Source organism: Vanellus vanellus (genome assembly GCF_965231255.1).
Source record: "Vanellus vanellus genome assembly, chromosome: 24".
NCBI classification, from domain to species: domain Eukaryota; kingdom Metazoa; phylum Chordata; class Aves; order Charadriiformes; family Charadriidae; genus Vanellus; species Vanellus vanellus.
The window spans coordinates 6,320,165-6,332,178 of NC_138929.1; the positions used below are offsets into that span (position 1 = coordinate 6,320,165).

Consider the following 12,014-nt stretch of genomic DNA (forward strand, 5'->3'; position numbering starts at 1 on the left):
AAACTTTGGCAGCACACTTTGAAGCCTGACCTGCATGACACACAAAGGCCTGACCGCTTTTCCAATACACACCTTCTATCCTGCAAGCCCCTCAAGCTGTGGGAGTGGTGGCAGAAAGGTCAGGCTGAGGGCAATGACCATTGGGGCTGCCTGGAGCTCTGTGTCTGGGCATATCCCAGTGCTTTGACATGATTTTCCCTGGGCATGGATGGAGCTGCCCTGGCCACAGGGGAATTCAGCCCTGTGTGGGACACAGGCCTGCAGATGGCATGCACTCCTGGCTTGGTCTCACCCCAAAAGGCTGACACACAGCCAATCCAAAATTAGAGTGTGACTCACCACGGGCAGGGAGAGTCTATCCCAGGAAGGTTGCCTACTGAAGGCATTCCCTTGCCCTCCTGGGACGCGTCCCAGCTGCCTCCATGTCTGCAGGGCAGGGAAGCGCAGCACCTTTTTGATGTAGTCTGAGAGCTGTTTTTGAACACAGGGACATTCTGAGCACATCTCCTCCCTGAGCATCCTCAGGCACGTGACACTGCAGGGTCCTGCCCAGCCTTGCTCGCTGGGGAGTTGGGGGAAATTTCCTTGCCTCCCCAGTGGTGCTGGGTTGTGCTCCAAGCTGAGGAGTCCTCTGGGGCATGGGAAAGGAGGCATGCTGAAGCCCTGGTGCCAGGAGAAGACATATTGCCTGAGATGCAGGGATGAGTCCCAGCCAGCGGGGAGATGTTTTCTGCAAGTCTTTCTTTCCCTTTACAGAGCATTCATGAGAGCTCCTCACCACAGCCCAGTCTCTTTGGCCAGGAAGATGAGACCTGTGCATCCGTTCCCTTCAACACTCCAAGTCTCTCCCCAAGGCTAACCCTGTCTCAGGTGATAGATCTACTCAGAGAAGGTTCTTCCTTTCTGGGTATAGAACCATTTGTTAATGCCATGAGGTTCCTGTGGCCCATCCCTCCCGCTGGCCTAGGTCTCCCACTACAGCAGGCCTGCTGGGGAGTGCATCAGCTGGCTTGTACGGGTCAACTTTTCTCAGGCAGTCCTTGATTTGATGTCCACCCACTGCTGGGAGGGGTCCCCCCCTCCTTCCTTCAACTCTTTCAGTGGGCACAGCAGCCTGGGAGACCTTGTAGGTGAAGACTGAGAGAGAGAAGGCATTGAGTTCCCCAGCCTGCCCTCTGTCCACAGTTCAGGAAATCATCTGTCCCAGTCAGCAGTGGGCCCTCATTTTCCTCCATCAGTCTTCGACTACTCTTGTAGGGGTCGATGTTGCTCCTGGTGCTTGCTGCCTGTTTGGATGCCTCTTGCAAGACTCAAGGCAGGCTGAGCTTTGGATTTCCTAACAGCATCCCAACATGCTTGGGAATTATTTCCAAATTCCTCCTTTGCGGCTCATCCCTCCTTCCACCTCCTGGATGATGCCTTTTGACGTTGGTGCCCCGCCTTGAGTACCCCGCTTAGACACACCTGGTCTGCTGAGACATCTGCTTGTTTTTCTGAATATTGGGCTGGACCATTCTTGCTCTTGGACCACGAGGTGCCTAAGGCGCTGCCAGCTTTTCTGAGCTCCTTTGTGTTTCACAGCTGCCTCCATGGCATCCTATATACCAGGTGCCTGATTAGGCTGAAGTTTGTGGATGGAGAAGCCACAACCTCTGCGGGCAACCCCAGACAGTGCTTGAGCTCCCTTACGTTAACAAAGTCTTTTCTTATGTTTATGTGGAATTTCCCATATTTCAATCTGTGCCTTTTAGCTTTTGTTCCTTCACTGGATAGGGCTCCAGACAGTCTAAATCTGTGTTCTTGACTCCATCCCCATCAGCCCTTTTAGCCATTGCTAGGAAGTGTGCCCCAGGGCCTTCTCTCCTGCAGGGTGAACAGCCCCAGCTTTTGCAGCCCCTCCTGCCTCAGGGGCTGCAGTCAGTTCGGGGGCTCCATGGCCCTTTGCTGGGCTTATGCCAGTATGACTGTGCCTCTCTCATACTAGGGATCCACTACTGGATCCTGTTCGTTGCAGTTGTTGTCTCAGCAGTGCTGAGCAGAGAAGAGAGACCACCTTCCACGATCTGATAGAAACACCCTTCCTAATGCAGCCCAGGATGATGTTGGATTCCGTTTCTGCAAGGATGAGGGCTGTCTGATGGTGTCCTCCAGGACCCATGTCTGCTGCAACGCTATTTGTAAGCACACCACTACCAGCCTCTAGCGGTGCAGGACGTTCTTCCTCCTCCACTGTAGAACTTTCCATAAAGGGGTTAAACAGTCTTGGCCCCAGACTGGACCTGTGCTGTGCACCAGGAGTGAGTGGCCACCAGGTGGAATTCATACCACTCATCACAACCCTTGGAGTCCAGCAGCCATGCCAGCTTTCAGTCTCCTGCATTGCCCTCTTCCCTAGCCTGTAATCTTTCAGTTGGTCTGTAATGATTGTTACAGCAGACACCATCAAAAGCTTGTTGCCCTCCACATGCTTTGCCTGATTCAACACCAGGTGGACCCCAGCAGTCCTTTGGAGAGTACCTTGAGGCCATGATGACAGGACCCTGCCCGGGAAATCCTCGTGCCTCTCATCCTGGCACATCAAAGGAGCCTGCATGGCAGAGCAGGCATGCCAGAAATGAGGAAAGCAACGGCAGTGTTGAGGAAACGAAAACACAACCTGTGCCATTAGGTAGGATATTTTGCTTTGGAGGTGAGTGTGTTGGGAAATTACTACCTGCGCAGAGTGACTGTGGGCCTGGGGCAGTGCAGGACCAGTATAAAATTGGGCTCTTCTCACTCTCTCATCCGCTTGTCTTGCCTATTTCTCCTTCGGAACGAGGTAAGTCTGAGGCCCTTTCCCCTCCTTCTCCTCATCTTTGTCCTCCTCTGGGATTTTTGAGCATGTACCTGCCCCTTTGTCCTGGACTGGGTCATGGTACTGCTTGTCATGGGAAAGGGAAGGGTGTAGAAGTTGCACATGAAGAGAGGGTGAGTCTTGGCACCTCACACTCAGGATGTGTCTCCTGAGCTATGTTCCACATAGAGATTTCTCTTGCCTCCATGACACATGGCAGGGCATTTGTGGACCTTAGGGAAGAAGAAGGCAGTGTGCTACCCTACACAGCCAAAATTTCTCATCTCCAGTTCATGCCTCGGCTCCCTTATGGTGGCATGAAAGGCTGCTCCTCACCCACCTTTCAGGCTCTGCTTCCCCTACTCTCTCCCAGGTGCACCTCCAGCCACAAGACATGTCCTGCTACAACCAGTGCCTGCCATGCCAGCCCTGCCAGCCCTGCGGCCCGACCCCGCTGGCCAACAGCTGCAATGAGCCCTGTGTCAGGCAGTGCCAGGACTCCACCGTTGTCATTGAGCCACCTGCCGTGGTGGTGACCCTGCCCGGACCCATCCTCAGCTCCTTCCCGCAGAGCACCGCCGTGGGATCCTCCACCTCCGCTGCCGTTGGCAGCATCCTCAGCTCTGAGGGAGTGCCCATCTCCTCCGGGGGCTTTGGCCTCTCCGGCTTCGGCAGCCGCTACTGCGGCAGGAGGTGCCTTCCCTGCTAAAGTTGCTGACCACAGCCCTGGCGAAGGCGCCCAGAGACCCACAAGATGGTACTGGACTGGTGATAGAGCATCGGGTTGTTGCTTTCAGAGGGTCTGAGCGACCCCAGCACCCCTTGCCAAAGGACGGGGCCAGCGTTGGCTCTCGGAAAGCATGGCCCATGCCTGCCTTTTGCCTCTTCCACTCTCTTCTTTCTCTCTTGTGTCCATGTTCTCTTGTGGTGCCCTTGGCTGTGAGCCCTGCAGAGCCAGCCTAGGGAGGACCTGCTGGCCCTGCTCCCTCTCTGGGAAAGGCTGATGGACACCTTGTGGGATCTCTGCCACAGCCATGGGACGTAGTCTCTCATCCAACCTTGGTGCTCCCTGCACTGGGGCCTCCACTCAGAGTCACCTCATTTCCCTTTTTTAACTCATTAAAGTTCCACTGCATTCCAGCCCATGCCTTTGTCTCCTGCTTTGCCCTGCAGATGCTCTCCCAAGATATGCAGGGAGAGAGATGTTGCTCAGCGCTGGTTTTGGGGAGGGGGTTGTTGGGGATGGTTGTGCAGTGTTTGTCAACACAAGTTTGCATTGCAGATGCTTATTCATGCTTAGGGTGACACTCTGCTTTCTGAACTTCTCTACGTGTCTGGGGCTGGATAGAAGCACCCAACGCTCTTCAATTACTATACCTACTCCAAAGATGGTTTTCAGTCTCCTGCCAAAGCTGTCTCTTTTCCACACTCAGGAAGCCCTGTGCCCTCACCCTCTCCTTCCAAACCAAGTGCTCCAGCCCTCCTGCCATCCTGCCCACCCTCTGCTGAACTCACTCCACTTGCATGAGATCTTTAGTGCATTACAGCCCACAACTCGAAACAGTGTTCTAAATGCCGTCAGGGAAGTGCTGAGCAGAGTGGGATCATCGCTCCCATCAATCTCCTCGCTATACTCCTGCTCATATAGGCCAGGATGTTGATGACAGTCCTCAATGTGCGGGAACAGTGCTGGGAATCGCACGTGTTTTGATGGGGTTACTGCAAAAGCACCTTTTCCTGGCCCTGCTTTTGGGCTGCTGTTTGTCAGGGGCTGAAGAATTCGTGGGGAGACAGGGCTGGTTGCTACCAAGCCAGATGCCATTTGGAGCTCTGGGTGGACATATGTCATTGTACCCAACTCTGTCCTGTGGCAGTTCAGCAGCTCCCCTTCCTCAGCTGCAAGCCCCTCTGCAGCCTTTGCTGCTGGTCACCACATTGCTTTGGAGAGTTCCTGGACAGCCCTTTGAGACACTCAGCGTGCACCCGCTGCCTCCCTTCCTGCCCCAAGTGTCTCCCTGCCTCCTTCTCCCCAGAAACATTCCCAGGAAGCCCTGGGCACAGTCTGGGAAGGAGCAGGACAAGGAAGATGTGTGTGTGTGATGTGCTGCCCCTGGGAAGCACTAAGCACCCACAAGCTGTTCTTTTGATCTGCTGTCCCAGTGGGATGGGGGAAGAACTGGAAGAGAAAGAGTCCAAAAAAACCCCTTGGGTCATTTTCAGGTCGGTTTAATTAGGAAGGGAAAAACAAAAAACCCCAAACAGCGGATGCAATCACCCACCACCTAGCACCGGCAGACTGATGCCCAGGCATTCTCCAAAGAACAGCTGCTTTGGAAAGACTGCCCACAGTTATCTTGCTTAGCATGATGTTATATGGCATGGAAATAATCTTTGGTCACTTCAAGTCAGCCATCTTGGCTGTCCCCCCTCTCAACTGCTTGCTTACCCCTAGCCTACACTGCAGGGGTGCAGGGTGAGATGGCCTTGATGCTGTGCGAGCACTGCAGTGTTATCTGCACCATTTTAGCCAGACATTTAAAACACAGATCCATACGGCTTGCTATGAAGAAAATTACCTCCATCCCAGCCATATCCAGTAACCATGGTTCCTCATTGCCATCTCTTGTCTGAGGTTATTTTCTGATTGAATCCCCTCCTCCAGAACAGTGGCAGCCAGGGCAAAAGGAATTGCTGCCCCACCTCTACCTTCTATTCCTCTCCTCTCCTGTCCACTTTCTAGGAGATTGTGGATAACTGCTGTCATAGGGCCTTCCACAGCCCAGGCTACGCAACTGAGGTCAGCAGTGGCCACGTGCCCCTTCCGCAGCACATGCACCAAGGCCAAGAGAGAATGCCTGGGCAAAGGCTCAGCAAAGCTGGACCTCATGGCCAGGGGCTGTGGTGGAGTCATGGATGCCCTCTTCACCTGCAAGTGACAATGCCCCAGCGGCAGATTGGCTGCATCCAAAGAGTTAGAGTCAACGACTCAACGTCCAAGTGGAAACTAGTGAGGAGTGGTGACCTTAAGGGGTCTGTACTGGGACCAATTCGATTTCATATTTTCATCAATGACATAGTGGGATTGAGTGTACCCTGAGCAAGTTTGTGGATGACACCAAGCTGAGAGGTGCAACTGATAAACTTAAGGGAAGGGACGCAACCCAGAAGGATCTTGGCAGGTGTGAGGAATGGTCCCATGTGAATATCTGGGTTGGGGCAGTCATCAATATCAATATAGTCTGGAGGATGAATGGTTGAGAGCAGCCCCGTGGAGAAGGACTGGGAGATACTTGTGGTAAAAAAACTGAACGTGAGCCAGAAATGTGAGCTTGCAGCCCAGAAAGCCAATCGTACCCTGGGATATGTTGAAAGATGCATGTCCAGCAGTGTGAGGAAGGTGATTCTCTGTTTCTAGTACTCTCTCGATAGACCCCATCTGGAGTACTGCGCCCAGTCTGGGGTTCCCTGTACAAAAAATACATGGAACTGCTTGAAAGGCTTCATAGGAGAAATGGGTTGGCGTTGTTCAGCCTGGAGAAGAGAAGGCTCTGGGGAGACCTTATTGCTGCTTTTCAATATATATATAGAGGACATATAAGAAAGTCAGTGAGAGACTTTTTATCAAGGCCTGTAATAATAGGACAAGGAGCAACAGTTTGAAACAGAAATAGCATAGACTGATGTTGGACATAAGGAAAAAAATTATGATTATGGGAGTGGTGAGACACTGGGAAAAAGTTGCCTGGAGAATGATGGGATGCCCCATTATTGGAAATGTTCAATGTCACGTTCGCTTGAGTAACGTGATTCAGTGACAGATATTCCTGCCCATGGGAGGAGGGTTGGACTAGGTGATTTTTAAAGGTCTCATCCCATCCAAACTGTTCTATGATTGTATAATAATATGGTTCTATGATAAGGCAGCCTTCTGCACTGTGTTCCTCCCTTTGACAATGCTATGGTTAGTATGGGTTCTCCTGGCCTCTCCTGGGAAGCTAATGCCTGTGTCTTCTCAATAGCACATTCCTTTCTGACTACTTACATCCAAATGTTGAGCTTTCTGAGGAAAAAGAAAAGGTGTACACAACAAAGTGGATGGATGGTAGTCATTGATTTACCTCGGATAATTGTATCCTGACCGTAAAACGCAGACAAATTTAGAAACTAGAGGATCACCCCAAGCAAGAATAAGCATACTTATTGCAAGCCTATGTTGACAAACACTGCAGAATCATCCCCAAAAAACAACCCCTTCCCAGAACAACCCTTGAGCTACATGTGTCTCCATGGGCATCTTGGGAGAGCGTTGGCAGGGAAAAGACAACACAGAGGCACGGCCTGGGATGCAACAGAACTTTAATAGGTCAAGAGAGGGATGGGAGGTAGCTCTGAGTGGAGGCCCCAGTGCAGGTAGCTCCAGGTGCACTTAAGAGTCTGTGCCCCATGGCTGTGGCGGAGATCTCGCCAGGTGTCCATCTGCCTGTGCCAGAGAGGTAGCAGAGCCAGCAGGTCCTCCCTAGGCTGGCTTTGTGGGGCTCACTGCCCAGGGCAGCACAAGAGAACACAGACACATGAGGGAAAGGAGAGAGTGGAAGAGGGGAAAGGCAGGCATGGGCCGTGCTTTCCGAGAGCCGACGCTGGCCCCGTCCTTTGGCAAGGGGTGCTGGGGTCACTCAGACCCTCTGAAAGCAACAACCCGATGCTCTATCACCAGTCCAGTACCATCTTGTGGGTCTCTGGGCGCCTTCGCCAGGGCCGTGGTCAGCAGCTTTAGCAGGGAAGGCACCTCCTGCCGCAGTAGCGGCTGCCGAAGCCGGAGAGGCCAAAGCCCCTGGAGGAGATGGGCACTCCCTCAGAGCTGAGGATGCTGCCAACGGCAGCGGAGGTGGAGGATCCCACGGCGGTGTTCTGCGGGAAGGAGCTGAGGATGGGTCCGGGCAGGGTCACCACCACGGGGGAGGGCTGGATGACGACGGTGGAGTCCTGGCACTGCCTGACACAGGGCTCATTGCAGCTGTTGGCCAGTGGGGTCGGGCCGCAGGGCTGGCAGGGCTGGCATGGCAGGCACTGGTTGTAGCAGGACATGTCTTGTGGCTGGAGGTGCACCTGGGAGAGAGAGCAGGGGAAGCAGAGCTTGAGGTGTGGGTGAGGAGCCGCCTGTTATCTCCACCACGAGGCACACAAGTCATGAACTGGAAACAGAGCTGGAGGCTGTGTAGGGAGGCTCATGGTCTTCTACTTTGTCGAAACAAAAAAGCACTGCCAAGAGCAACCGAGCACAGGGAGGTCCCTGTCTAACCCATAGCTCAGAATACATTTCAACCAATCCCCAGCGTCTCTCGTACCACGTCATCTGCCCCCTTCCCAGTCCCAGGAGAAGCAACTCCAACACCCAGCATATGAAAAAGGATTGGGTAAGCAGTGAGGTACGCCGGAAGAATACAAGGAGGAGAAGAAAGGGCTTGCGACTCACCTTGTTCCCAAAGAGGTGGAGGTGAGAGGAGTGGATGAGAGAGTGAGGAGAAGGGCCCGCTTTTATACTGCTCCTGCACCGCCCCAGGCCAACTATCACTGCGCGCAGGCATTAATTTTCCATCAGACTCATCTCCAAAGCAAATTGTCCTACTCAATGGCACAGATTGTGTTTTGGTTTCCATCAACACTGTCATTTCATTTCCTCATTTTTGACATGCTTTGTCCACTCGCAGGCTCCTTTCATGTACTGGAATTAGTCACACAAGGATATCCTCAGCAGGACCATGCCATTTTTGGTAGTTTGGGCTTTCCTAGGAAGGAACACATCAGTACAGGCAGAAGACTGCTGGAGGGGTCCTGCGCAGGCAGGGAATGTTGTCTTGGGGCAGTGAAGTGTGTTTGTTCGCAAGTCCTTTTTCAGGAAGAGGCCCAACAGCACATGTCAGCAGAGCACCCAAAGGCTCCTCTTTCAGCTGTCTTCCTGTTGATGCCCTTTGCTCTGGGGACAACATTTTCCAGGCTGTCCGAGTATGCTGAGTTTGGGTTAGGAAAGCCAAAGCCTGCCTGGCATTGAATCAGGCAAAGACTGTGGAGGGCAACACGAAAGTCTTATCAGAGGTACATCAGCAGAAAAAGCGAGGCTTGGTCAAAGGCAGCACCACTGCTGATCAGGGAAAATTCCCTGAGGACAGGAGCTACATGCAATTTGGAGATTTGCCTGCTGCCCCGAGCATGGACTTGCCTCCATTAACTCCTCTCCTTTCAGCTACTGCTTTCAGCCTGGCTGGGGCAAGGATAAAGGATCCCATTGATCTTGGGTTTTTCCTGGAGGTCGTTCCCGTTTCTGTCTCCCTGATGCTCCTTAACCTTTCTACTTCCTCTCTGCCACCAGGCAGAGCAGATCATCCATCTAGTCACACCTCACACAGCTGTTCTCACTACTGCCATCTGTTACCAGCAAAGGGCTCTGGCACTCCCTGCAGCCCAAAACTTGGATGGCTGCATGTTTTTGTGGGAGCTCTGTATGGGTTCCTACATCCTCTCTGCCGACTGCAGAGGACATAGCTTTCCACTGGGTGGCTACTGTAGCAGTGCTCCTTCTGAGAGGGTGACGACCACTGGCTGAACTCACCTCTCGAGGTGGTAGGGTCAGCATCTCCCTGCGAAAGCTGCGAGTTCCTGTCGGGTCTCTCCACTGCCCCAGTATTTCCCTACCTCAGGAAAACCCCGTGTGTGCTGAGACCTGCCGATCTGTGCAGGTTGGACTGGCTCAGCAGCAGCTTTCCTTGGCGACTGACCCTGCACCACTACAGGATGGGACTGATAGGCTTCCAAACAGCTTTGCAGCAGAGGACATGGGCCCTGGAGGACACCATCAGGCAGCCCACATACTTCCCGAAATGCCATCCAAAATGCTGGGCAGCATTAGGAAGGCATCTTCTATCAGATCGAGGAAGGTGATCCCTATTCTTGACTCAGCAATGCTAAGATGACAACTGCCACGAACGGTGTCCATTTCATGGCTCCCCAGTACAAGAGAGGCATGGCCATAGAGATGCAAGTCCAGCAAAGGCCCATGAAGCCCATGAACTGACTGGAGCCTCTGAGGGCCTAATATTGGCTTGGCCATGTGTCAGCCTTTTGGGGTGAGGCCAAGCCAGGAGTGCGTGCTGTCTGCAGGCCCGTGTCCCACGCAGGGCTGAATTCCCCCGTGGCCAGGGCAGCTCCATCCATGCCCACGGAAAACGAGCTCTGAGCACTGGGCTGTGCCCACGTACACAGCTCCAGGCAGCCCCAACGGCATTGCCCTCACAAGGACCTTCTTGCGGGCACTAACACAGTTTGCGGTGGGAGCAGGACAGTCAGCGTGTTTTGGAAAACGGCCAGGCCTCGGAGCATCCTGCATGTCCGGGTCCAAAGCGTGTGGCCAAAGTGCAGGGTGGTGTGAGGAGAGTGCGAGGAACAAGGCACTGTCCCGAGTCCCAACACACCCTCTGGTACTGAGGAGGGACCCGACTCCACGGGCCTTGTTGAGGAATCACGAGGTTTGGGAGGGCAAAGTTCTCCTTCCGCAAGGCTGCTGAGGCCGTTGTTTGGGGACCCCCAGAGGCTGCCACGAGAGCGGACGACTTCACCAAACCAACTGACGCAGGCAGGAGAGACCTGCATTGGTGGGAGGTTATGTGCAACTTGCTGCAAAGGGGCTGGAAAACAAGCTCACCAGATTTCCCCAGACCCATGGACCCTGCCTGCACAGACCCCTCCAGCACTTGGAGCACATCTTTTGCCCGTACTTATGTGTCCCTGCCCGGGATATCCTTGGGCCTTTCATCTCAACACTTGAAAGGAGCCTCTGAGGCCTAATGGTCATGTCAGAAATGAGGAAATGAAATGGCAGCGTTGACGGAAACCAAAACACAACTTGTGCCATTAGGTAGGATATTTGGCTGTGGAGGTGAGTCTGTTGGAAAATTACTGCCCACGTGCGCTGACTGCGTGCCTGGGGCAGTGCAGGAGCAGTATAAAAGAGGGCCCCTCTCCTCACTCTCTCATCCACTCCTTTCACCTCCGTCTCCTGGGAACAAGGTGAGTCTGAAGCCCGTTCTTCTCCTCCTCCTCCTCCTCCTCCTGCTACTCCTCCTCCTTCTTTGGGATTTCTCAGCCCATACCTGCCTCTTTGTCCTATGCTGCGTCTTCCGCCTGCTTACCGTGGGAGGGGGAATAGAGCAGCAAGTGTAGCACGGAGAGGCATTCAGGTTTTGCGGAGGTTTCTCTTCAGCTTTGGGCTTTGGTGGGGATCTCACTGGGCATGGTAGCCCTTCTGGGGTTCTTTTGAGCTGAGGGGAATGGTGTCCCTCGTGGAGCAGTGACCAGCTTCTCTTCAACCACCCCTTGTGTTTGCTTGTCCCCTGCCTCCACTCCCAGGTTCACGTCCACTGTTGAAAAATGTCCTGCTACAGCCAGTGCCTGCCATGCCAGCCCTGCCAGCCCTGCGGCCCGACCCCGCTGGCCAACAGCTGCAATGAGCCCTGTGTCAGGCAGTGCCAGGACTCCACCGTCGTCATCCAGCCCTCCCCCGTGGTGGTGACCCTGCCCGGACCCATCCTCAGCTCCTTCCCGCAGAGCACCGCCGTGGGATCCTCCACCTCCGCTGCCGTTGGCAGCATCCTCAGCTCTGAGGGAGTGCCCATCTCCTCCGGGGGCTTTGGCCTCTCCGGCTTCGGCAGCCGCTACTGCGGCAGGAGGTGCCTTCCCTGCTAAAGCTGCTGACCACGGCCCTGGCGAAGGCGCCCAGAGACCCACAAGATGGTACTGGACTGGTGATAGAGCATCGGGTTGTTGCTTTCAGAGGGTCTGAGCGACCCCAGCACCCCTTGCCAAAGGACGGGGCCAGCGTCGGCTCTCGGAAAGCACGGCCCATGCCGGCCTTTCCCCTCTTCCACTCTCTCCTTTCCCTCTTGTGTCCGTGTTCTCTTGTGCTGCCCTGGGCAGTGAGCCCCACAAAGCCAGCCGAGGGACGACCTCCTGGCCCTGCTCCATCTCTGGCACAGGCAGAGGGACCTCTGCCACAGCCATGGGGCACACACTCCTTTCTGCCACTGGTGCTCCCTGCACTGCGGCCTATACTCAGAGGGGCCTCATAACCCTCTTTTGACTCAATAAAATTCTGCTGCATCCCAGCCCGTGTCTCTGTGTCATCCTTCCG

The 12,014-nt window shown here is 54.2% G+C and overlaps 2 protein-coding genes across 2 annotated transcripts; one reads left to right on the forward strand and one right to left on the reverse strand.

Annotated features, from left to right (window-relative positions):
• Positions 1–7,603: 7,603 nt before the first annotated feature.
• LOC309680985 (feather keratin 1-like) lies at positions 7,604–7,918 on the reverse strand (the record flags this gene model as incomplete). The annotated part of the gene is made up of 1 exon (XM_082494764.1): positions 7,604–7,918. One exon carries the CDS (start codon positions 7,916–7,918, stop codon positions 7,604–7,606), a length of 315 nt encoding a protein of 104 aa, XP_082350890.1.
• Positions 7,919–11,254: 3,336 nt separating this feature from the next.
• LOC309680998 (feather keratin 1-like) lies at positions 11,255–11,569 on the forward strand (the record flags this gene model as incomplete). The annotated part of the gene is made up of 1 exon (XM_082494779.1): positions 11,255–11,569. One exon carries the CDS (start codon positions 11,255–11,257, stop codon positions 11,567–11,569), a length of 315 nt encoding a protein of 104 aa, XP_082350905.1.
• Positions 11,570–12,014: the final 445 nt, after the last annotated feature.